The sequence below is a fragment of the Odontesthes bonariensis genome, chromosome 21, assembly GCF_027942865.1.
Source record: "Odontesthes bonariensis isolate fOdoBon6 chromosome 21, fOdoBon6.hap1, whole genome shotgun sequence".
Lineage (NCBI taxonomy): Eukaryota > Metazoa > Chordata > Actinopteri > Atheriniformes > Atherinopsidae > Odontesthes > Odontesthes bonariensis.
This window is the reverse complement of record NC_134526.1, coordinates 6,695,266-6,718,898: the sequence shown is the minus strand read 5'-3', so window position 1 is coordinate 6,718,898 and position 23,633 is coordinate 6,695,266. Positions and strand designations below refer to the sequence as shown.

The 23,633-nt window shown below is 41.9% G+C and overlaps 1 protein-coding gene across 7 annotated transcripts in view; it reads right to left on the bottom strand.

The window, feature by feature from the left end:
- arhgap23a (Rho GTPase activating protein 23a) overlaps positions 1-23,633 on the bottom strand; it is an 81,013-nt gene that overhangs the window by 30,541 nt on the left and 26,839 nt on the right. For 2 of the 7 annotated variants that reach the window (XM_075453465.1, XM_075453466.1), the window contains exons 1-2: positions 8,006-9,378; positions 310-513 (exon numbers count right to left, since the gene is read on the bottom strand). In XM_075453465.1, the coding sequence (XP_075309580.1) occupies positions 310-513; positions 8,006-8,248 (447 nt within the window). In that variant the 5' untranslated portion in view covers positions 8,249-9,378. Of the gene's footprint in view, positions 1-309; positions 514-8,005; positions 9,379-9,485; positions 9,553-23,633 lie in introns of those variants that run through there. The other 5 variants (XM_075453467.1, XM_075453470.1, XM_075453471.1 and 2 more) reach the window with 3 other exon arrangements.

The window sequence follows — 23,633 nt, the reverse complement described above, 5'->3', positions numbered from 1 at the left end:
CACTATGATTACAACAACAAACTACAAATACAACATGAAGAAAGTCGAGGACATGCACGCCAGCTTCCGCTCATCCCAGTATTAAAGGTAAATATGGTCTTAATTGAAAATGTATTGGCTGTGTTGTTTCTTTTTTGTGGGATGTTTTATATGTAGAAATGCAGACTTGCAAAAGGGGACTTTAGTATGTTGTCGTAAAAGTGGCTCTTCTCTTGATTTTGCTCTGCCAATGTGGCTCTTGTGAAAAAAATAGTGAGAATCGCTGGTTTAGGGGCATTTCTCAGCTCTGCAGACATCTGCAGGTCTCACCTTGAGGTTGGTGTGCATGGCCGACTCTGGAGGGTAAACGATGAAGTGGCGTAGTGTGAAACCAAAACCCTGGGAGTTCTTCTGGAGGAGCAGCGTCCGGGGACCCTTCCAGCCCACGCCGACACCCTCCCTTCCCTGCCGGGTCGCCATCGGCGGTCGAGGGTTGTCACCAGCTGAGGAGACACCATCCCTCCGCCCCTTAGCCTGGAAGCACACAAACAGAAAGATTCAACAAACGGGGTCTAAGCACTTCTGCACTGGAAAAAAATGCCCCTCCAAAAATAAGTAAAAAAACAACAAATACGAGACGTTTTTGCTTGAAATAAGCAAAAAAAATCTGCCAATGGAACTAGTGAAAATCGGCTTGTCAAGATTTCTTGAAATAAGATGTGATATTTAGGACTTTTGAGATAAAAGTGATCTTGAAATTAGCTTTAAAACCTCTTCAAATGTCAAAAAAAGCTTGTTTCATATGATATGTGACTCAAAACTATTTGTTTTCAAGACTTTTTCATTTAACAAGATATTCAAGATGTATTGTCTTCCAACAAGTCCCTATATCTAGCTGAAATAGTACTTGTCAGGCAGTTGTATCTTATATTAAGTGTAATGAGATATTTTGACAAGAAATGAGACAAATATACCTGGTAAGACTTTGATTTTTCCCAGTGTAAAAAAAAATAAGGAGGTGAATTTATTAGATCAGTGCATTGAGAGATCATCCCATTTACAGATTTAGGAGATGTAAAATGCTTGTCCAAACAGAGGAAACTGCAGAAGTAAATCATCCAGTATCAGTTTATGCTATTATTAGCACCAAGACTGGAAAAACATTCCAGTTTTCCACATGTTTCGGGTTTCCCGGAGAAGCACAAGGTGACTCTGTACTCAGTGACATTAACCCTCAACTGCTGGATTGTACATTAGCAGCTTCCTCGTGAGCTCCTGAACGCAGCCCGGTCGCCAACAGGCCTCAGAACAATAGTCCATAAACACACTTGCGGGGGTCTGCTATCAGGAAGGGCCCATGTCTAGACAGGGCCAAGGAGGGAATGTGGCGCTTCACCCATTTCAGACCGCACTGACCGTGGTCTGATGACAGGGAAAGAAGGTCCAAAGAGTGCGCAGTAAAGGCAGATTTCCACCCACTCTCTAAATAACTCATTCCTGCTGCTGAGTAAATAAGCCCGGCGAGCTCAGCTGACAGACACACGTGAGAACTATCACCCTCGTGCTGCCGCCACGACCCACATCTGTCAGTCACACAGCGTGACCCCCACCAAACATGGAGGAGGAGGGGCGGGCGTGCAGGCGGTCAGAGGTCGAGTCTGCTGGGCTGCATGTTCGCTTACAAACTTTAAAATTTCACCAGAAGAGACAGACACTGGGAGGCAGTTTGGAAACATCACTCGTGCTGGGGAAAAAATGGCGTGGACAGATGTCACAACATGCATCTGTGCTGGTTTTCTTTGGGTGCTCCTGCATCATCACCATACTTCATCATGCATCCAGCTAATAACTGAAAAACTCTACTCTGGAAAAAATGCCCCTCCAAAAATAAGAAAGAAAAACAACAAATACAAGACGTTTTTGCTTGAAATAAGCAAAATAAATCAAGATTTCTTGGAATAAGATGTGATATTTAGGACTTTTGAGATAAAAGTGATCTTGAAATTAGCTTAAAAACCTCTTCAAATGTAAAAAAAAAAGCTTGTTTCATATGAAATGTGACTCAAAACAATATGTTTTCAAGACTTTTTCATTTAACAAGATATTCAAGATGTATTGTCTTCAATCAAGTCCCTATATCTGGCTGAAATAGTACTTGTTAGGCAGCTGTGTCTTATATTAATGGTAATGAGATATTTTGACTAGAAATGAGACAAATATACTTGGTAAGACTTTGATTTTTTCCAGTGTAGTGGGTTTTCTATCCAAATGCATCTTCCATTTTTCAGTAAAAATTTGAATTTATTTGCATTTCCATCCAATAAAACAATTGTTAAAGTTTGGTTCTTCGAGACAAGCTGCAAAGGGCACAACATAATGGAGTAAAAAGGCTTTGGTCAACCCTCAAACCAAGTGAAAGAAGCCACAAATAAGTTCAAATCTTTTATATTTTGATCACAAAGGGTATATTTTTCCTCTTAGTAGGATTAGATTACTTTTACACATGATTCTGCACACATGAATCACATGGACCCAATCACCCCCGGGTCTAAGGTACATTGCAACGATAAGAAGGTACAACTAATGCTTTTCAGCGTCTTAATTCCTTCAGGCAATGAATCAGCAAACAGAGACCAAGTCAGTCCACAGAGATCTATGATTACCTCATGCTAGGTGTGGTTTGATGGGCACGTTGCTGTGAAGGCATTTTCCTTTTCTAACTAAACGTTCCAGGGTTCACAACAATCAATAAGAGCACGAGTTTGTGTGTGGTCGTCAAGGATACACATCTGGGTGATTCAAGCGCCCTTCTATAAGATCTATTAAATAACATTTCCTTCTATGGTTTTTCTTTTCAGTGAGAATATGTTTGATTTTATGTTCCAAGGCCAGAGGTGACCATGTCTAGACATCTATCAGCCCCCCCGACATTTCACTTCCTGTCACCCCTCAACATACAAACACACACGGGGACATATCAGAACCATATGCTTGCACACAAAGACAGGCGCACACATTTGACCCGGCAGGCCTGTGCGTGGCCACACAACAACAGGAAGTGGCAGGTTGGACGCAGGAAGTGGGGTAACACACGGGGCGGTGTAACCAGTCATTCCTATAAATACAATCTTCATCGTGGGGGCACTTCCCATTCCTTCACTCCTCTTACTCCTTCCTTCCGCTCCACTTGGTTCCCCTCTCCTCCCTTCCAGCTCCTTTTCCTCCCTCACCACATGTGTCCGTGCAGTGGAAATCCAGCTGTGCCGACTCGCACCGCACAGCTTCTTTTCCCCCTACTTTTACATTCCATCGGGGAAAAGTAGAAGAACGTAGTGTTGGGAAAAAAGACTTTGGTCCAAAATAAGTTTGTAGATTCGTGTTGGAGAACACGAAACACATGAAGTGTATATTGTTGTTTAGATAGATAGATAGATAGATAGATAGATAGATAGATAGATAGATAGATAGATAGATAGATAGATAGATAGATAGATAGATAGATAGATAGATAGATAGATAGATAGATAGATAGATAGATAGATAGATAGATAGATAGATAGATAGATAGATAGATAGATAGATAGATAGATAGATAGATAGATAGATAGATAGATAGATAGATAGATAGATAGATAGATAGATAGATAGATAGATAGATAGATAGATAGATAGATAGATAGATAGATAGATAGATAGATAGATAGATAGATAGATAGATAGATAGATAGATAGATAGATAGATAGATAGATATTTTATTGATCCCGAAGGAAATTCAAGCATCCAGTAGCAGACATAATAAAGCAATAAAAATGTTTATACAATTATAAACACTTTAAAAACACTGGCAAAAAATGCCCCTCCAAAAATAAGTAAGAAAAACAACAAATACGAGACTTTTTCTTGAAATAAGCAAAAAAAATCTGCCAGTGGAACTAGTGAAAATCGACTTGTCAAGATTTCTTGAAATAAGATGTGATATTTAGGACTTTTGAGATAAAAGTGATCTTGAAATTAGCTTAAAAACCTCTTCAAGTGTAAAAAAAAAAGCTTGTTTCATATGAAATCCGACTCAAAACTATTTGTTTTCAAGATTTTTTCATTTAACAAGATATTCCAGATGTATTGTCTTCCAACAAGTCCCTATATCTGGCTGAAATAGTACTTGTTAGGCAGTTGTGTCTTATATTAAGTGTAATGAGATATTTGGACTAGAAATGAGACAAATATACTTGGTAAGACTTTGATTTTTTCCAGTGCACAAGCTAAGAATTTAAAAAACAATTTAAAAAACAGTGTAAAAATATAAAGTGACCAGAGAAGTAAGACGAAGCCTGATCTTTAGTCCGACAGTCTAAACAATGTAAAGTAACCCTGCTTTTTCTTTCTCAGAGGCCTGGCTCATTATGTGGCATGAGGGCAGCACAAAGGAGTGCGTGAGGAACGTTGAATCAAAACTACGAAGAAAAGGCAGAGAGAGAGAAAAAAAATGAGGAAATGAACGAGCAAAGAGGTGAAAGGAAGAAGAGACTGGAGTGAAATTCCTCCGAGGGAGCGGTTTGGTTTGGACAAGTTGAAACACACACTGGCATCAGAGGGGAGGGAGCGCAGAGAGAGTGAATGAGAGGAGAAGGACGAGGAGGATGGAGAGGAGCAGGAGTATCGGGCCCCAGCGAGGGACAGGCTCCAGCACGCCGGTTTCGACCACATGGCCCCTCCCGGTGCTGGGAATACCAAACCCTGTGATTACCCGAAACACACAGGGTCTGACTGGGTCTCCGAGCCAGGACTGAATCCCACTCGGCTTCTCTGGACCGTGTGGGCTGTGCCTTTCTGCCCGACTGTTCTGCCAAATCTACAGTTGACCTTTAACGCTCACCAGATGAGCACCTCACAAGTAACCTCTCACCTTCCAGATCGTCCGCCACAACCAAAAAGAAATAGAGAAAACTCCTCTAACTTGCTGGCATGCTGTGGCTCAACCAAGAAGGCTCTTGGAAACTTTTTGCTGTGGTTTTCAGGCTAACGGAGATGGGGGGGGGGACCTTGTTTTGCTGAGAAAAGAAGATACCAGAGGGAATATGAACTGTTTAACTCGCTTTTTTGAGTTAAACACGAAGAGGTCATTGCCTTCTGAAACCAACTTAATTAGAATTTAATTCCACACCTGATGATTATGTCATCCAAACACACAAAAAAAGCTGCAGAGCAGCTTGTAATGCCTCACTGCAGCTTCCTGTTTAGTGTTAGCAACACATACACAGCAGCAACAGAAGCAAGGTTTTCCCTGTGGTTATTTCTACTCCTGATTTCCATTAAGGAGCGTATAATTACAATGCACCACCGCAGCTGTTTTCCTACCGCGGCACATCCACTCGGCATTAATGCCGATTTGTAAATTGAATTGAAAACTGAAATGCTAAAAATAATCAGTCGAAATACACAGTATTAAAGGATTTTCTGCTTGTAAGAGGCTTTTCTAGTCAATGATAATATTGCAAAGCTTAATTTACAACCATGAGGAGCAGCAGACGTGTTGGTAAGCACACGCTCTTCTCCCAACTCCATCCAGAGGTAAAGCAGCGCAGAGGAATGCAACGGCCCTCGGGGAGCCTGGCTCCTGCTAAAACCCCAGCAGGAGAGAACAATAATGCTCTTTTAAACAGCTGAGAGCTGCAACCTGTTTGAAAAGTGGAGCTTTACGGCTGTTGCAAATGCTGACGAGCCTTTAATCCTGACAGCCGGGGCTGTCTGCACCCGCGGCCCTGAGCCCGGGCTGCCATGAGGGAGCAGGAAGGCCAAACCGTCTCATCCTGATAACTCCTGGACTCACACCCGTCCAAACGCAGCCCACATCTGGAGATGAAAACGCACGGCTGCAAACACAACAAGCCTTTCTAACAAACCAGCTGAAGATTCAAAACAGCAACTTTTACAAATGTACACAAGAAGCGGTTCCAGTCGTGCATGTGGAACTGTGCGTGTTTGTGAATATAAGCATGTGTGCTCAAAAACCAGTCTAACACCATAGTCAGTTTAACCAGGCGAGCAGGTGATGATGCAACGTCAGTTAAACAGGGTTTTCTACTTGAACAGCAAAACATGTTGTACTTTCCTGGAGTCCGACTGAAACCCGCCTCACTGCCAGTGATGATGGCCATTGGGGCTATTCTGATTCCATCCTGGACTCAGAATTGTTTCCAGGAGGAGCGCCGGTTTTAGAATAACTTTTACGGCGTGACTTTGTGGCACAGTGGGCTGAGGCATGCAGTTAGTGTATGACGTGGATTTAAATCCGGCCGGGGACTTTTTATCCTCCAGATTTAGCTTTAAGAATGCACCACAAAAACTTGGCTTCGGTGCACTTTCAGGGGAAAATGTATCGAGCAGAGAGAATCTCTTCTCATGAGAATCGATCTGATCTGTACAGTGAGATTCTTATCCGACTTTAAGGGTTATTTCTCAGCCTTCACACATCAGGAAAGTCCTAACAATATCAGAACATTCCAGACTTATGATCCGACAGCTTCCAGCTAAAGCGTTAGCGACACTTTTCTCCTGAAGAGTAAACAGAATACAGTGTGTTTGTCACAGCTGTGCGTACTCCTCCCCCACAACCACATTCCTCTTTGTGGCATTTCTTAACTCTGTCAGTGGCCGAGGGAGGGGGGGGGGATACCTAGGAAAAGTGTTCGGGGGGGGGCTATATTCCACATAAATGCACAAATGAAAATGAGATCATATTCGGAAGCAAATGCCCTGAACTCTGAGGGCATTTTATGGGGGGGGGGGGGGGGATGCAGAAATTGCACAGCTTGCTAAAAGTGGCACTTAACAGCCTCCTTCATCTCTCTTTAGCCACTAATTAGAAACTCCTGAGAAGAAGAAAAGAGTCAACATGCCACACATTCACAATCACAAACACGTTGAAGTGGATAGAAAATAAGAATTAAGCTGCACAAAGAAGTACAGATCATCACGTAGTGCACGTTTAAATCGAGCCCAATTTTAATTTGTCTGTTTTTTGTGAAGGGTAATATCCAACATTCAGTGGATAAATCATCGTATATATGAGGACAAGCTCGGGGAAAAGCTCATTTTTTTAAAAACTGAAGCTGAATCTCATTGAACGTCAGCTAAATAACATTAACCAACTCTTGTTTACCCCCCCTGACTGAGAACTGTGGGTATTTGATTCTTAACCGTGTTCAAAACTAAGAGGCGTGACATAAGAAAATGATCTCTGAGCAAATATCTGGATCTTATACTCTTAAAGAATATATAAATGGATGTTTTCTGGAGGGAAAAAGGCTGTTTATCTTGAGAAGATCACGAATCATTGGCTACCTTTATGGGTCCAAATGAAGCTCGCATTATCAGTGAGGAATGTCCTAAAGAAATAAAATCCATCCGAACACAGGCTCAAAGAAAACCCCACTGGACACCAAATAATCCAACTCCAGGCAAACCTAAATCAGCATAATCTTTATCGATTAACCGCAGCTTTAATGATGGGTAACAGCAATGTGAATATATCATTATACAATAACAGCAAAGGGACTTCAAAGCTCCTGAACGCAGCACAAGCATCTGCCAGGAAACACTGAAAGGTTAAAAAGAATAATCTGTCAACAGCCGAGCTGTTAACAGACTTCAAACAATGTGTACAGTAACAGAAACACTGCTGACAGGCCTAACTGACAAATTGCACAACGCGGTTTACCGAGACATTTGTGTGCGATGCTAATTCTAAAAAAAATCCCCTCGAAAACACCCCCATCACCACCAAAACAACAAATCTACCACATGTTTAAATGCATGATTTAAAACCTGAATCCCTTTTTTTTTAAAAAGAGTAAAATAAGCCTTTTGGAGGGTTTTCTGAGCTTTCGTTTTGAAGGATTTACCTGTTTTGAATGTCAATATCCTCAAACTGAAACATTTTTATTTGAAATCAGGAAGAACGAGCGAGCCTAACATTTAACGAGAGCCTAACGGCTTCTCTGTTGATGGCTGACCGCCCCTTACCCTGAGCTGGTGAGAGCTTTGGCTGTGCCCGGCGGGCACGGCGGGCGGTGCTGGGGGTGGCATCGTGCCCGTGGTTCCACGGAGGACCGCCAGCCAAATACAGCGAGGCTCGGGGGAGCTGCAGTCCACCCCCACCGGGTTCTGGAAGCTCCAGTCGGACCCGGCTGGCGCAGGGCACGGCAGCATAGCAGCAGGCATGGGGGCACGGAGTTCAGTCAGATCCACATCACTCTCCACCACCATGGGCTGCACACACTGAACTATCAACACGGAGTCGTGGACGCCGTCCAGACACAGACACACGAATCGAGACCAAATTCTCCTCTGGGATCCTCAAGAGTCTGAGCTGCTCGTCTCCTGGCTCCGATCCATTTCTGTCATTCCGGAAAAGCTTAATCCCACATTTTCCACATCACAGCGTGTGACTCCCGACCCCCGCGAATCAGATGTGTGAGAGTCTCACACGGTGTCAGGCAGGGGTTGAGTCCGGAGGGAGCAGAAGGCAGACTCCTGGGCAGCAGATGGAGGAGTGTGTGTGGCACGGGGATCAGAGGTAGGTCTAGTTTCACTACAGACACACAGAGAACAACTGACAGCGTCCCTCCAGTCGGTGTCCGGTGATGATCTGCATACAAAGCCTCTCTGTCCACCCCCAAAACACACACCGCTGTCCCAGAGGGCTGGATCCTCCGTTTCTCCTCCCTCCTGCTGCCCTCTCTCTTCCCTTTTCTCTTCTTTCACCCTCCCTCTATATCTCTAAAGCCAAACAAATATCTTCATCTGACTCTCATTTTAGTCCCAAACACAACCAGCATCAGCTTTTCCATCCCTCAAACAGTCTTTCTTCACTTCTTCCCTTTTGCTTTCTGTTACTACTTCTTTTGTTTTTCCTTCTCAGTCTTCATTCAAACGATCACTCGATCCGGCTGTCATCTGCAGGCAAACAACTGGCGCTTCACTCTAATCGACAAAGACATCGCTGAGGTTAGACATCGGGGATGAAGTCTGTAGATGAAGATATCTCCTGCTGGTTAGGTTAAATCCTAGGGGAAACCCGGCGCCCCGCACATGTGCAGCATGTGTGTGCGAGGTTGCACAAACACAGGGACAAAGCTATGATCCCAGCGCGAACACTTCACAAAAGCCGGCCCAGCCTCCACCGCTTCCCCTCCACTCAGGGGAGAGAAAAAAGGCCAATTTTCAACACAAAGAGAAAAGAAAACATTCGCTGCTTTACTCCCTTCTTCTGTCGCTTAAGAGGGGGAAAACACAGAGGAGGGAGGATGGAAAAAAGCTGGAGCAGACCGAGCAGAGCAACTTTTAAAAGCTCAGAAAACTAAACTTCTGGATGTCAACACAACCCTAAACTTCCACTCTGTCATATTCCTGTTGAAATAAGACCAGCATACAGCACAGTGACACCCTAACACCCCCCCACCCCCGCCTCCCCGTCCGGTCGCCCACACAGCTGAGTTCTCACCAAACAGCCGGAAGTCCAGAATACGTGCGAGACCGGCAAACAGGTGACCATGCTGCTGCAGACGACTCTCCCTTTCAACGCCGGTAAAATGAAGCGCATCCGTAACCGGCTGAGGTTGGACAGGTTTCACCTGCTGCACGGCGGGGGCGAGTACCGACTCGACTGGAGAGGGCCGTCATGCGTACAAAGACTGTGCCCTCTGGATACGCTGCAACTCGCCAACGAGAAAACAAACACCAGCTTTCAACAGTCGGTGGTGAAAAGATAAATTAAAGTAAACTCTGAGGCTCAAATCACACATGCAAATATCAGCAATTACAAAGATGAATGAGCGGTGATTCCTAACTGTTTGTGCATGTTTTCCACAAATCAATGAATTAAAAAATACAAATTATGAGACAAATATGATGACAGCCGTGCCCTGTAGCGCTTCGACGCTGCGCCTCCAAAAGCTGCGGCTGAGAGATTTTACAAAGAGAAAGAAAAGCAGAGTTAACCCTTCGTGGTGTTATGGAGCTATTTTCTATAAGTGCGACCGCTTTTTTTGTTCATTTGGTGGCTATACAGAGGGATGTATGAGTTAGTAGGAATGACACACAGAGGCATTAAATCTGCTCAGGCTGTGCAGCTTTGACTGGATGCTAACTGTGAGCATCACACTGATAGCTGCTGTGTTCTTTAGTTATAACTAGGGAGTTAACTCGTTAATTATTAAACGCCGATAAATATTTTATTGCACATTAACGCAGTTTTTACTTTTGTCCCTTTAATGGATAGGAAGGTTCAGAGAGACAGGAAGCAGGGGGCAGAGAGAGGGGGAACGACAAGCAGCACGGACTGCAGCGAGGACTATAGCCTCTGTACATGGGGCGCCTGCTCAACCCACTACTCCACAAACCACCCCTGTTTTATTATTTATTTTTGATTGTAAAAGTCTGTTGCTCACAGGCTTTTATTTTGTAAAAGTCTGCTGCTGTCTGCTGAGGAACCGGAAAAGAAAGTAATCGGCGGATCCACCAAACATGGAGAAGGGTACGGAACTTTTACTCGGCCATTTTCATTTTAAAGTTCTTCCAGACGGCGGAGTCGACAGAACCAAAGTCATCTGTAAACACTGCCAAGTTGAATTGTCTTCTCAGCGTAGTAGTTCCAGTCTAAAATATCACTTAAAGGCAAAACACACAACTGATAGCAGCAAGTCATTCAAGGAAACAGACAGTGGAGCGAGGCTTCTACATAAAAACTACAGAAAGATGCTGATGTTAAAAGTGTGTTTGCACAACAAATGTTATGGCACTTTCATTCATATGGCAGCACATTTAAAATAAAACTAAATGCTAAAAGCTATACACTACTTTTGAATAATTTTTTGGATTTTGCGTACAAATGCGATTAATCGTGATTAATCAGGGAAATCATGTGATTAATTAGATTAAAAATTGTAATCGTTGCCCAGCCCTAGTTATAACATATGTAGTCCAGGTTGAAATCATAGTATATATGTTGCAACCACTGGTTTAGCATGCAACATATTGATTGTTTTACATATTTACACCAAGCTAATCATCACAGGTGGAGCCTCAGCAAAGCAGGGCAGGCCTGAGCTTACTTTTCACTCTGTAATTCAACAGACAAGCAAACACGGCATTTGTGTAAATGTTCTTGAGTTACACTTCGCTCCCTTCTGACTGACAACAATCCTTTAAAAATAAATGGGAAGAGTAGTAACCAATAGCAGCAGGTTCATTTGATGGACTTGTGTTAATCAACCACTGTCTCAACCAGTATAATTTCACAAAATGTGACAATTAAATCAACTCAGACTCGTGGAATCAAATATTAGATGATTGTGGCTTTGTCTTACAATGCGCCAACAAGAATAAGGAACAACACTGAGAGTTAATAAGCTGTGACGGGTGTAAATATATATGTAAATACAGAAGAAGACAGAATTGTTCGGTCTTTGAACGCTTGGTCTCACACAAAAAGACCTTTTCTTAAAAAAAAACAACAGACTGGATTCAGGTGGATCCTCACCTAACTTCATCCTCGGTTTGAGAAGTTTATTGAGTCAGCTTTTACTAATACACACACACACACACATCGTTTACACATGAACACAAAGGCTGCCTCTGCAGTGCATCACACAAACTCATGCCACATGTCCCACTGAGTCACAACCGAGTATAAATACACGAGGCTGTGTAATTATGGTTCCTCTTAAAGTCAGAAGGCTGGGTTCTCTTCTCTCTGCAGCTCGGAGCAGAGCTCTGGGTTCGCCCCACCACCGGGACCCTGTTGGATCCCCCGTCTGGGGGGTGCAGAGTGGGGTCCGACTCTTGTTCAGGGGTGAGAGATGCGAGAGAAAAGACCACACCCGTGTGGACGCGAGGAAATCGGAAACGGATGCCAGCAACAGGATCAGAGTGGGTCTCTGGTTGAAAGCCAGACATGGGTTTAGTATTTGAATTTTTTCACAATAACAGTTAGTTTTGGTCTCAGTCTGTCCAGCTCCCCTTTTCTCTTTCTCCTCCTCGTGAACCATGGAGGCGTTCACAGGAGCGGGGGATGAGCATGGCGAGGGAAAAAGGAGTCACAGTTACAGGTGCTGCTGGAGTTTTAACCCGGACTAAGAGATCTGAACACATCACAGCAGCTTTAAAGTCTTTACTCTGGCTTCCAGTCAGTCACAGGATAGATTTTAAAAGCCTGCTGATGGTTTACATCTGTGATATGTTCAGAGAATATAAAGCCAGCAGAGCTCTTAGATCCAAGGACTCAGGTCAGCTGGTCCAGTCCAGACTAAACATGGAGAAGCAGCATTTAGCTGTTATGCTGCAAACAAGTGGAACAAACTGCCAGTGGAGATTAAACTTTCACCAAATGGAGACATTTTTAAATCCAGGTTAAAGACATTTCTGTTCTCGTGTATATGCATGAAATCTGCACGATATCTTTGAATTTATCTTGACTGTTGCTTGTTTTTAAATTCATTTAAATGATTTTATTTGTTTCTCTTTATATTCTTTTATGTATTTTTAATGCTTCTTCCACTCCCTGCTGCAATGCTTTTATTTTATATAAAGCACTTTGAACTGTTTTGTACATGAAATGTGCTACAAATAAATTTGATTTTGATGATTTGATTTGATTTGAAGAGTTGGGACCCACAGCATCTACTGTTGTTGTACTGGCTGAGACATGCCAGAGCAAGCCGGCGGCTCTATGTGGGCTTCATGTGCATCACCAGAGCATACCTTCCTTATCTGACCTGTGGAGATATGTCACACTGCTGCTTGAAAGCAAGCGGGCCTCATATTAGCCACATTGTATCATAACCTGCCAACACAAAGCTCTAAAAGTCAGGAAATCAAAGGCCAACATGTGCGGCTAATCGCAGGCCCCCGTGCCTCCTGCCCGGCTCCGCTGCTCTGTCAACAAACCTCTGGAAAGTGAGAGGGGTGCGGAGAGAGGTAAAGCAGGATAAAGCCAAGCGGGGCGGCTGGTGTAACAGTCGGATTAGTTTGATGATATGTTTTAATCCCCATCGCACTCAAAACATGACCGTTAGCCGGCAGATTAACACGCAGCGACCGCCGCACCTTTTTCTGTCCGCAAGACAAAACAAAGTCTTTTTCCTCATTAACTCACAGAGCTGTGAGACACGAGCCGAGGCTTCACAGGAAACACACGGGAAAGAGAAGGGTGAAGCGTTTCAGGCCGCTGAGTGAGCTCTGGGTTGGCGTGTCACGAATAAACCAAGGCTGCCACAAAGAGTCCCGGGGGGGGGGGGGGGGGGGGGCATCACGAAGCCCAGACACAGATAAGTCACTCTACTCCAATCTGAGCATAGAAACACTTCAGTGACACACGCCTGACTGGAACACAGGAGGTTTTCTGTGTCATCACACTGTTGCTATAAATCAAACAAGAGACGCATAAGCAGCAGTGAGCATCAAAATCCCAAATGGTTAACAAGAAAGATCTGGAGGGAGAAGAGAAGCGAAATTACATTACACTGCGGTCATTTTGCAGACGCTTTTTAACCAAAGCGACTTACAATAAATGTGTTCCACGTCGGTAGGCAAAAGAACTTCAGGTCACAAGAAATCATAAGTGCATTTCCTTCCAAAACCAAACAGCTAAGAGCATAACTAGTGCTAGAATAAGTGCGGTAAGTGGGACAAATGGGAAGACAAATAAGTGCGAAATCACACCTTTTCTCAGCAAAATGACCATTTCCCCACATAAGATACAGCACCATTTTTACCATAATTGTATATAAAAAATAAGGGAAATAAATGTTCACTGAGCCTGTGACAGAAGGTGTTAAAAAGCAGAAAGGTCCCGAGCAGGACTGGCTCTGATTCCATCATATTTCTCCTCTCCTGTCTGCAGAATGTAAAAACCTCTTTCAAAGCCACCGTTGCATAAACCGAGTCCGACTAAAAGCTCCGCGGTTTCAAGAGAGCTGCAAACGAGCCTAACTTCTTAAACAGCAGAGCTTAAAACGCTTAAGTCTTTGGACACATTTTGGTGAGAACTCAAAAGTTGTTAAGGCTCGATATCTAATCTTAGCAGAGCGATAAGAGTCCATTTCTCTGTCTAGACTGTCATTATGTGTAATCTGTCAAAGTGGAAGCTACAAAAGTGGCGTAGCTTTTTAAAGCAGGTTAATTTTAACTTGTAATCTTCAGTAAATCCCCATCCCACAGAACCTATTGTGGTGTTTGACATCATTCGGGGTGTAGTTACCAGCCTCAGACACTAGAGGGCGGCTACAACCCAAAGTCTGGCAGCAGATGGGAAACCTCAGGAGGCCAAAGGTGAGGAGTCACACAGCATTACTACAACAGGTTGCATAAAGGTGAACATGCAGCATGAGTGGGTGAAAGATGGCGACCCGGGGTTGTTAGTCAGTTATAGTAGATAAGGTCAGGGTGGGAGACGGAGGCTGGAGGTCAGAAAGGTCACACCTGTTGTAGGCTTTGGGGTGCAAACCGTCTCTGGAGGGCAACGGCAGGTGGAGACGAAATATTCAGGGGTTTGATGTCCGATCAGCCCACAGCTGAGGGTGAGCTGGGTGGTCCCCGGCTTCTTCCTCCCCCCCATCCTCTCCCAGACAGACTGACCAGAGGAGCAATGCAACAACAGGTCACGGCTCACTCCAGCAGAGGATTAAAGCAGCCCACCTGACCACGTGCTCCTGTGCAGGAAGCCAGCGCATTATGCATGCATTCTTTACTGCCGCCTGCTAATTTGTGTGTTTTCTGTGTGTGTGTGTGAGCCGTTTACACACACCAGAAGTTTCAGAAATAAGGAAACAAGGGTTTGGTCGCTCAAACAAGATACTACACGAAGCTAACCATGCAGAACGCGTTCTTAATCATTAACAGAAATCAATTATCAATGAGTGCACAGGCTGACATTTATATTCCAGCTAAAATAAACAGGGGGAACTCATTATTGATGTCATTAGTGGCTAACCGGATGATAACTGCTTCAGTTATTTATCTTTTAAGGTCATAAGTTGTCAGTAAACAGTAAAAAAAAAAAAAAAAAAAGTCCATAAAAGTTCCACAAAACAAGATTACATTTTCAAATATCTTCGTGTTGTGGGACAAACAGTTCAATCATCGTCTCGGCTCCACGTCTAGCTAAGCAATATTCTGTCTCTCGGTGACGTAAACCCATCATTCAACGTGCTCGCTGACGACTACTTACACTAACAATGTTTAACCTGTTTATGCAGAAAAAGGCCAAATCCAGCCTCTAAAGAGTGAGAGTTTTGCTGCTTTATTTATCTAAAATTGAGCTTGTTTTGCAGTGCGGGAAGAGATTAAAAGTGACTTAGTGGTGAGAATATTTTGCAGTCCTTGATATTTTTATGATGTTTTAAAGACTAAACAATGAATTCATGAATCCAAAATGTGACAGGAAGATTGAGAGTTAATGAAAAAAAACAGACTAAAAAGCTAGAAAAGGGAGTGGGAAGGAGAATATAATATTGGAGCATGTGAAATGAGAATGAAAAATGAGGTTAGAGAGTTATCGAAAGCAGAAATAAAAAGCTGAAATGAGCAGATGGAAAACAGCCCAATCATCTCCCAAACACATCCTCCTTGTTGCTTCATCTCCAACTCTCCAACGCATCCTGACAAGTACAAGAGAGCATGACTAAAACAATGAAAGCACACCTGTCACATCTCTCAGATGGAGAGATACTTCTTCTGAGCAACGAGGGGGTGAATGATCGGATTTCATGGTCGTGAGGGATGATGTGTTGCTCAGAAAGTAAATTTCTATGAGTGTGAGAGGGAAAGACTGCCACACACAGCTAAATACTCACACACTTCATGTCCTCCAGCACACTAAGTGGAGAGATGGTGCTCCACTTTAACCTAATTAGCAGGGAGTGGCTCCTCTGGCAGAGCGCAGTCTTCATGTTACGCTCGGAGCTGAAATAAAGACCAAGCCACTCCGATTGCTGCACTTTTCACCTCCCCGATTGCGAATTTTGAAGGCTTTTAACACATATAATAAAAATGTAACTGTGTGGCTGAAATGCGTTGGGAAAGCAGCATTTCAAAGAAGCTAAAAGCTCCTATAAAAGCGAGTAAAGGTTTCTCTTTCTCTTTAGGTGCCTACGAATGCCGCCTGTTTCCAGGGTGCTCGGTTTTAGCTCGACGCCCGTCACCTCCGTGCAGATATTTCCTTTAAAGAGCCGACAGATGCCTCTGTTTCAGCCTTTTAGAGAGCTTTACAGCTGAGGCGTTTACACTCATTACAAACAAGGTGAGGCTGCGTTTCAGTTTCATGCTCCTAAAGTCTGTTACAGTCTTCCAGAAGATGTGAGACACGCCTCAACTCTGACTATGTTTAAATCCAGGCTGAAAATAGTTCTATTTAGCTGTGCATGACACCTGAAAGTATTTTATCTGCAATCTTAAATTAATTAATTAATGATTATTTTTTATGGGTTTTTTTGGAATGATTTTATTGACTTTTTGTGATTTTATGTAGCTTTAAAGCACTTTGACTGGGAAAAAATCAAAGTTTTACCAAGTATATTTGTCTCATTTCTAGTCCAAATATCTCATTACACTTAATATAAGACACAAATGCCTGACAAGTACCATTTCAGCCAGATATAGGGACTTGTTTGAAGACAATACATCTGGAATATCTTGTTAAGTGAAAGTCTTGAAAACAAATTGTTTTGAGTCATATTTCACATAAAACAAGCTTTTTTTTTTCATTTGAAGAGGTTTTTAAGCTAATTTCAAGATCCCTTTTAACTCAAAAATCCTAAATATCACATTTTATTTCAAGAAATCTTGACAAGCAGATTTTCACTAGTTCCATTGGCAGATTTTTTTTTGCTTATTTCAAGCAAAAACGTCTTGTATGTGTTGTTTTTCTTACTTATTTTTACAGGGGCCTTTTTTCCAGTGTTGAATTGCCTTGTGTACGAGTTGTGCTCTACAAATAAAATTGCCTTGCCTTGCCTACAAGTTTAAAATTGCCATTCACAGCTGATTTTACCCCCCCCCCCAAGCGTGAAAGTTCAGCGCTGGTACCACTCCGACTGTCACGGCTTTAATCTGGGAGACTGCCAACCTGCGGAGAATTCAAAATGTTCCACCTTTGTGTGAGGTTCCCTTTCATGCTGAGGAGTTGCAACGACTTGCCAAGAATGTTTGAATCTAAACAAATCTGCTGCAGCTCAACATGTGATGCATTGTGTGTGTGGAGCGCAGTGCCGTGCCCCCTCGCAGACAAAGATGCCGCCAAACGCTTTCCAGGTGCAACATCATGCGGTTACAGAGCGGTGAAGCGTCGTCAGGTAAACTCTCAGCTGGACTGAGGAGATGCATCTGTCCCCGGATAACTGAACAACATCAGGGCCAATGACGACATCTGGCCCCCATCTCCCCGTACTGTACCCCCTCCTCCTGCTGCTGCTGCTGCTCCGTGCTGACCACAACCGCTGGGAGCAATCAGAGCGTCACGTCTGAGCTCCACTGCAATAAGAGCCCCCACCCCTCTTCTTTTCTCTCTTTTCTTCCCTTTCTTTCTGGGTTGTTTTCAGAAGCAAGGCCTCAGCAGAAGGAAACCACAGGACTCCAGCAGGCCATTTGACTCCCCCTCAGCCACTCTGAGCCACTCTGAGCCACTCTGAGCCCCCTTTCCTTACCGTTTCCCTCCCCCTCCACAGGCCCAGATATATATATTTAGCCCATCTCTGCCTCTTTGTAATTAACATGAAAATTACAACTTTGAGACTCAAAGATGACGTTGTCGTTCTCCTTGGCTGAATCCGGGCCTCGGGGCTAAGAACAGGCAGCGCTCCAGCATCTGGGGCGTGGCGGAGGCGGCGCTGAGCCAGGTCGGGCGAAGACGGGAGCCAAGCGGTCGAAGAGAAAGAGAGGAAAAGGCTGCAGAGGGGAGTCTGAGTGTTTATTAGAGCAAACGAGATGGCCTGTTCGCCGTCTCCATCAGCCCCGGAGTTTCCATTTGAGGTCATCTGGTTTTTGCATTCCTGACATGCACCAGCGCTCACACCATGCTGAGGAAGTCCTTCATTGCTCTGTTTACTAAGGATTGTACAGTCCAACAATTCTCAAAGTGGAGTCTGGGGTGATAAGTAACCTTTTATGGAGCTTTCGGAGCAGCGAGGAACTGTTCAATTTCCTCATAAAACACTCCATTTGGTATTTGGGAATGTGAAAGTATCTGTAATCTGCGTTTGATAGAGAAGTTTTAAACCCAGACGGTCAAATTCTGAGCTTCAGAAAGTTTAAAGATTCATCGAAATGTTTCTACTTGAACATCCTAACAGAGTCTGTTTCTATGGTGCAAAACAGAGCAACAAACACTTCTTATTTTAGCGTTTTCTATGATGTTGAAGTGTAGATTTTCTTTAATGTTGTTTGTGTGGCTATGTTTTCTGATATGTTGTGTTTTAGCTTCAGTTTGTTGCACTCAGGCCCACAGAAGTCGTCCAATCACACGATTCTCTACACAGTTGCAGCACAGATGAAGCTATCCACCCAACATAATCAATTACTTTGAAATTTGAGGCTGACGAATCAGGTCTTCTCTCCTGTAAAATCTAATTATACACCGGTCTGGTCAAGTATGAAGTCGAAAACCAATCAGATGTCGTGTCACGCCACGGCCGAACAAAGCAGCAGAAGCAGCCTCTCTTCTCATTCTGAGGACCGCACGACCTGCTGATCCTGAGATTAAACCCAAAAAGGCCACTGCATGCTTCCTCTTCTCCTTTTCCAGCGGCACAAAGATGCCCCACAGATACAGCCGAGCGTGTTTTGAATAGATCGTCCTTTGCTATCGCTTCATCTGCTCCTTCCTGTTGACACGCTGCAGACTATGAGACCCAGCTGGAGAGAAAAGTGTGTCACGATAGTTTTCCAGCTGATCCCAGTGGCACTGCCCTCCATGTGCTGGATGTAATGATGAGATCCAGATGCAGAGATGGGGACTCGAGTCGCTGTTTTGATGACTTGTGAATTGACTTGACAAAAAATAAAAGACTTGAGACTCGACTCGGACTTGGAAGTTGAAGACTCGGCACTTGACTTGAGACACGATGACTTGAATGACTTGAGTGTTATTCAGTTCCTGTTTTCAGTTTGAATATAAAATTGATAAATTAGTTAAAAAAAATAATATCGATTAGCCGGTAGGAGCGCAGGATCCCTACCCTGTCAATCAGTCATGCCCTCTCTACATACCTTACGTGTTTATTGGAGAGAATAAACTCATATCAGATATGCATCAACATGTCAGCGGGAACGAGAGTCGTTGTCTTCTGCTTTCGTAATCACCATTTTGACGGCAAAAGACGAACAGCACAGTGCAAGACATGCGGCATCAACATCTCAGACAGCCAGACGACAACTTCAAACTTTGTTCATCATTTGAAGATCCATTCTGACCAGTAAGTGCTTGTCAAATTAGCTAATATTACCCTGTTAGCCTAGTTGGTAGTTAGCTAACGTTAGCTTGATATGATACAGGGTGGACAAGTTGGACACACTGGCCAATGATGTTTACTCACAGTTACTTATATCTTTGTGTTTTCACTTTATTAAGATCAGATTCTGCAGGTAAAATTGCAATAAAAAGGTGACTTGACTTGACCAAGAAAAAATTACTTGAGACTTGAAAGCTAAGACTTGAGACTTAATTGAGACTTGAAAGCTAAGACTTGGGACTTACTTGAGACTTGAAAGCTAAGACTTGAGACTTAATTGAGACTTGAAAGCTAAGACTTGGGACTTACTTGAGACTTGAAAGCTAAGACTTGAGACTTAATTGAGACTTGAAAGCTAAGACTTGGGACTTACTTGAGACTTGAAAGCTAAGACTTGGGACTTACTTGAAACTTGAAAGCTAAGACTTGGGACTTACTTGAGACTTGAAAGCTAAGACTTGGGACTTACTTGAGACTTGAAAGCTAAGACTTGGGACTTACTTGAGACTTGAAAGCTAAGACTTGGGACTTACTTCAGACTTGAAAGCTAAGACTTGAGACTTACTTCAGACTTGAAAGCTAAGACTTGGGACTTACTTGAGACTTGAAAGCTAAGACTTGAGACTTACTTGAGACTTGAAAGCTAAGACTTGGGACTTACTTGAGACTTGAAAGCTAAGACTTGAGACTTACTTCAGACTTGAAAGCTAAGACTTGAGACTTACTTCAGACTTGAAAGCTAAGACTTGGGACTTACTTCAGACTTGAAAGCTAAGACTTGGGACTTACTTGAGACTTGAAAGCTAAGACTTGGGACTTACTTGAGACTTGAAAGCTAAGACTTGGGACTTACTTGAGACTTGAAAGCTAAGACTTGAGACTTACTTCAGACTTGAAAGCTAAGACTTGAGACTTACTTGAGACTTGAAAGCTAAGACTTGGGACTTACTTCAGACTTGAAAGCTAAGACTTGGGACTTACTTGAGACCTACACATGTGTGACTTGGTCCCATCTCTGTCCATATGCCTGATGATGAGGATGCCGTCTCTGTCTTTAGCCTCTGTCACGCTGCATTAGTGGCTCAGACTCGTACACCAAGTGAGTTCACCCTGCAGATATAAACTGACCTCTGTGGCTTCAGGACTGGTTTCACCCCAGAAAAGAAGGTCAGACTTGTGGCCTCAAGGGAAGATGGGGTCTCTTTGTGCCACATTTGCATATGTTTTCAGTATGTTGTTCAGATGGGAGACATGCCGGCCGTGCTCAGAGCAAAATGAGGAGGCAACAGAAACATACTGTTAGTTTTCACTCTGTAAACTGAGGAGGGGCGAGCGGGGGGGATGTACTAGAATAATACTGAAACAAGCCTTTTATGGCACACACGGATACCTGTTGCTTTAACAGTGACAGTTGCCTCAGAGAGAAGCAGGCGCCAGGTGCACGTTCAGACAAAAACTGGAGAAATGAAAACAATAAACAGCAGAGAATCCAGCAGGCAGATAACCAAAGAAGGTAACGGAGAGGCGATGAAAGCCGAGGCTACAACTGCTCAAAGCCATCCTGAAATGAGGAAAAAGCTTGAAAAGTGGGCAACGTAAAAAAGAAAATTCCCCCGCCAGCAAGATAGATGACACACCGGTGGAAAAAGAACAATAAGAGCAAAGATCAGGAGGAAGCTGGGAGAGATATGACAGAGAACAGAGCACAGTGTGTGCAGAGTTGCTGGATTTGCATGTGCATCGTGTTAAAGTGACATTTGAGAGAGTTCACTTTAAACCCAAGTACAGTAGAACTGCTGTTTATTGAGCCCACAGCAACTGGTCTCATGAACAATTACTGATGTATAAGATGTGTAAGATGTGTAAGATGTGTAAGATGTGTAAGATGTGTAAGATGTGTAAGATGTGTAAGATGTGTAAGATGTATAAGATGTATAAGATCTGTAAGATGTATAAGATGTATAAGATGTGTAAGATGTGTAAGATGTGTAAGATGTGTAAGATGTATAAGATGTATAAGATCTGTAAGATATATAAGATGTATAAGATGTGTAAGATGTATAAGATGTATAAGATGTATAAGATGTGTAAGATGTATAAGATGTATAAGATGTATAAGATCTGTAAGATGTATAAGATGTATAAGATGTATAAGATGTGTAAGATGTATAAGATGTATAAGATGTGTAAGATGTGTAAGATGTGTAAGATGTATAAGATGTATAAGATCTGTAAGATATATAAGATGTATAAGATGTGTAAGATGTATAAGATCTGTAAGATGTATAAGATGTGTAAGATGTGTAAGATGTATAAGATGTATAAGATGTATAAGATGTATAAGATGTGTAAGATGTGTAAGATGTGTAAGATGTATAAGATGTATAAGATCTGTAAGATATATAAGATGTATAAGATGTGTAAGATGTATAAGATCTGTAAGATGTATAAGATGTATAAGATGTGTAAGATGTGTAAGATGTGTAAGATGTATAAGATGTATAAGATCTGTAAGATATATAAGATGTATAAGATGTGTAAGATGTATAAGATGTGTAAGATGTATAAGATGTATAAGATGTATAAGATGTGTAAGATGTATAAGATGTATAAGATGTGTAAGATGTGTAAGATGTGTAAGATGTATAAGATGTATAAGATGTGTAAGATGTATAAGATGTATAAGATGTATAAGATGTGTAAGATGTATAAGATGTATAAGATGTATAAGATCTGTAAGATGTATAAGATGTATAAGATGTATAAGATGTGTAAGATGTGTAAGATGTGTAAGATGTATAAGATGTATAAGATCTGTAAGATATATAAGATGTATAAGATGTGTAAGATGTGTAAGATGTATAAGATGTATAAGATGTGTAAGATGTATAAGATGTGTAAGATGTGTAAGATGTATAAGATGTATAAGATGTGTAAGATGTATAAGATGTATAAGATGTATAAGATGTATAAGATGTATAAGATGTGTAAGATGTATAAGATGTATAAGATCTGTAAGATGTATAAGATGTATAAGATGTGTAAGATGTGTAAGATGTGTAAGATGTGTAAGATGTATAAGATGTGTAAGATGTATAAGATGTATAAGATGTATAAGATGTATAAGATGTATAAGATGTATAAGATGTATAAGATGTATAAGATGTATAAGATCTGTAAGATGTATAAGATGTATAAGATCTGTAAGATGTATAAGATGTATAAGATGTGTAAGATGTATAAGATGTATAAGATGTGTAAGATGTATAAGATCTGTAAGATGTATAAGATGTATAAGATCTGTAAGATGTATAAGATGTATAAGATGTGTAAGATGTGTAAGATGTGTAAGATGTGTAAGATGTGTAAGATGTGTAAGATGTATAAGATGTATAAGATGTGTAAGATGTGTAAGATGTGTAAGATGTATAAGATGTATAAGATCTGTAAGATGTATAAGATGTATAAGATGTATAAGATGTGTAAGATGTATAAGATGTATAAGATGTGTAAGATGTGTAAGATGTGTAAGATGTATAAGATGTATAAGATCTGTAAGATATATAAGATGTATAAGATGTGTAAGATGTATAAGATCTGTAAGATGTATAAGATGTGTAAGATGTGTAAGATGTATAAGATGTATAAGATGTATAAGATGTATAAGATGTGTAAGATGTGTAAGATGTGTAAGATGTATAAGATCTGTAAGATATATAAGATGTATAAGATGTGTAAGATGTATAAGATCTGTAAGATGTATAAGATGTATAAGATGTGTAAGATGTGTAAGATGTGTAAGATGTATAAGATGTATAAGATCTGTAAGATATATAAGATGTATAAGATGTGTAAGATGTATAAGATGTGTAAGATGTATAAGATGTATAAGATGTATAAGATGTGTAAGATGTATAAGATGTGTAAGATGTGTAAGATGTGTAAGATGTGTAAGATGTGTAAGATGTATAAGATGTATAAGATGTGTAAGATGTATAAGATGTATAAGATGTATAAGATGTGTAAGATGTATAAGATGTATAAGATGTATAAGATCTGTAAGATGTATAAGATGTATAAGATGTATAAGATGTGTAAGATGTGTAAGATGTGTAAGATGTGTAAGATGTATAAGATCTGTAAGATAT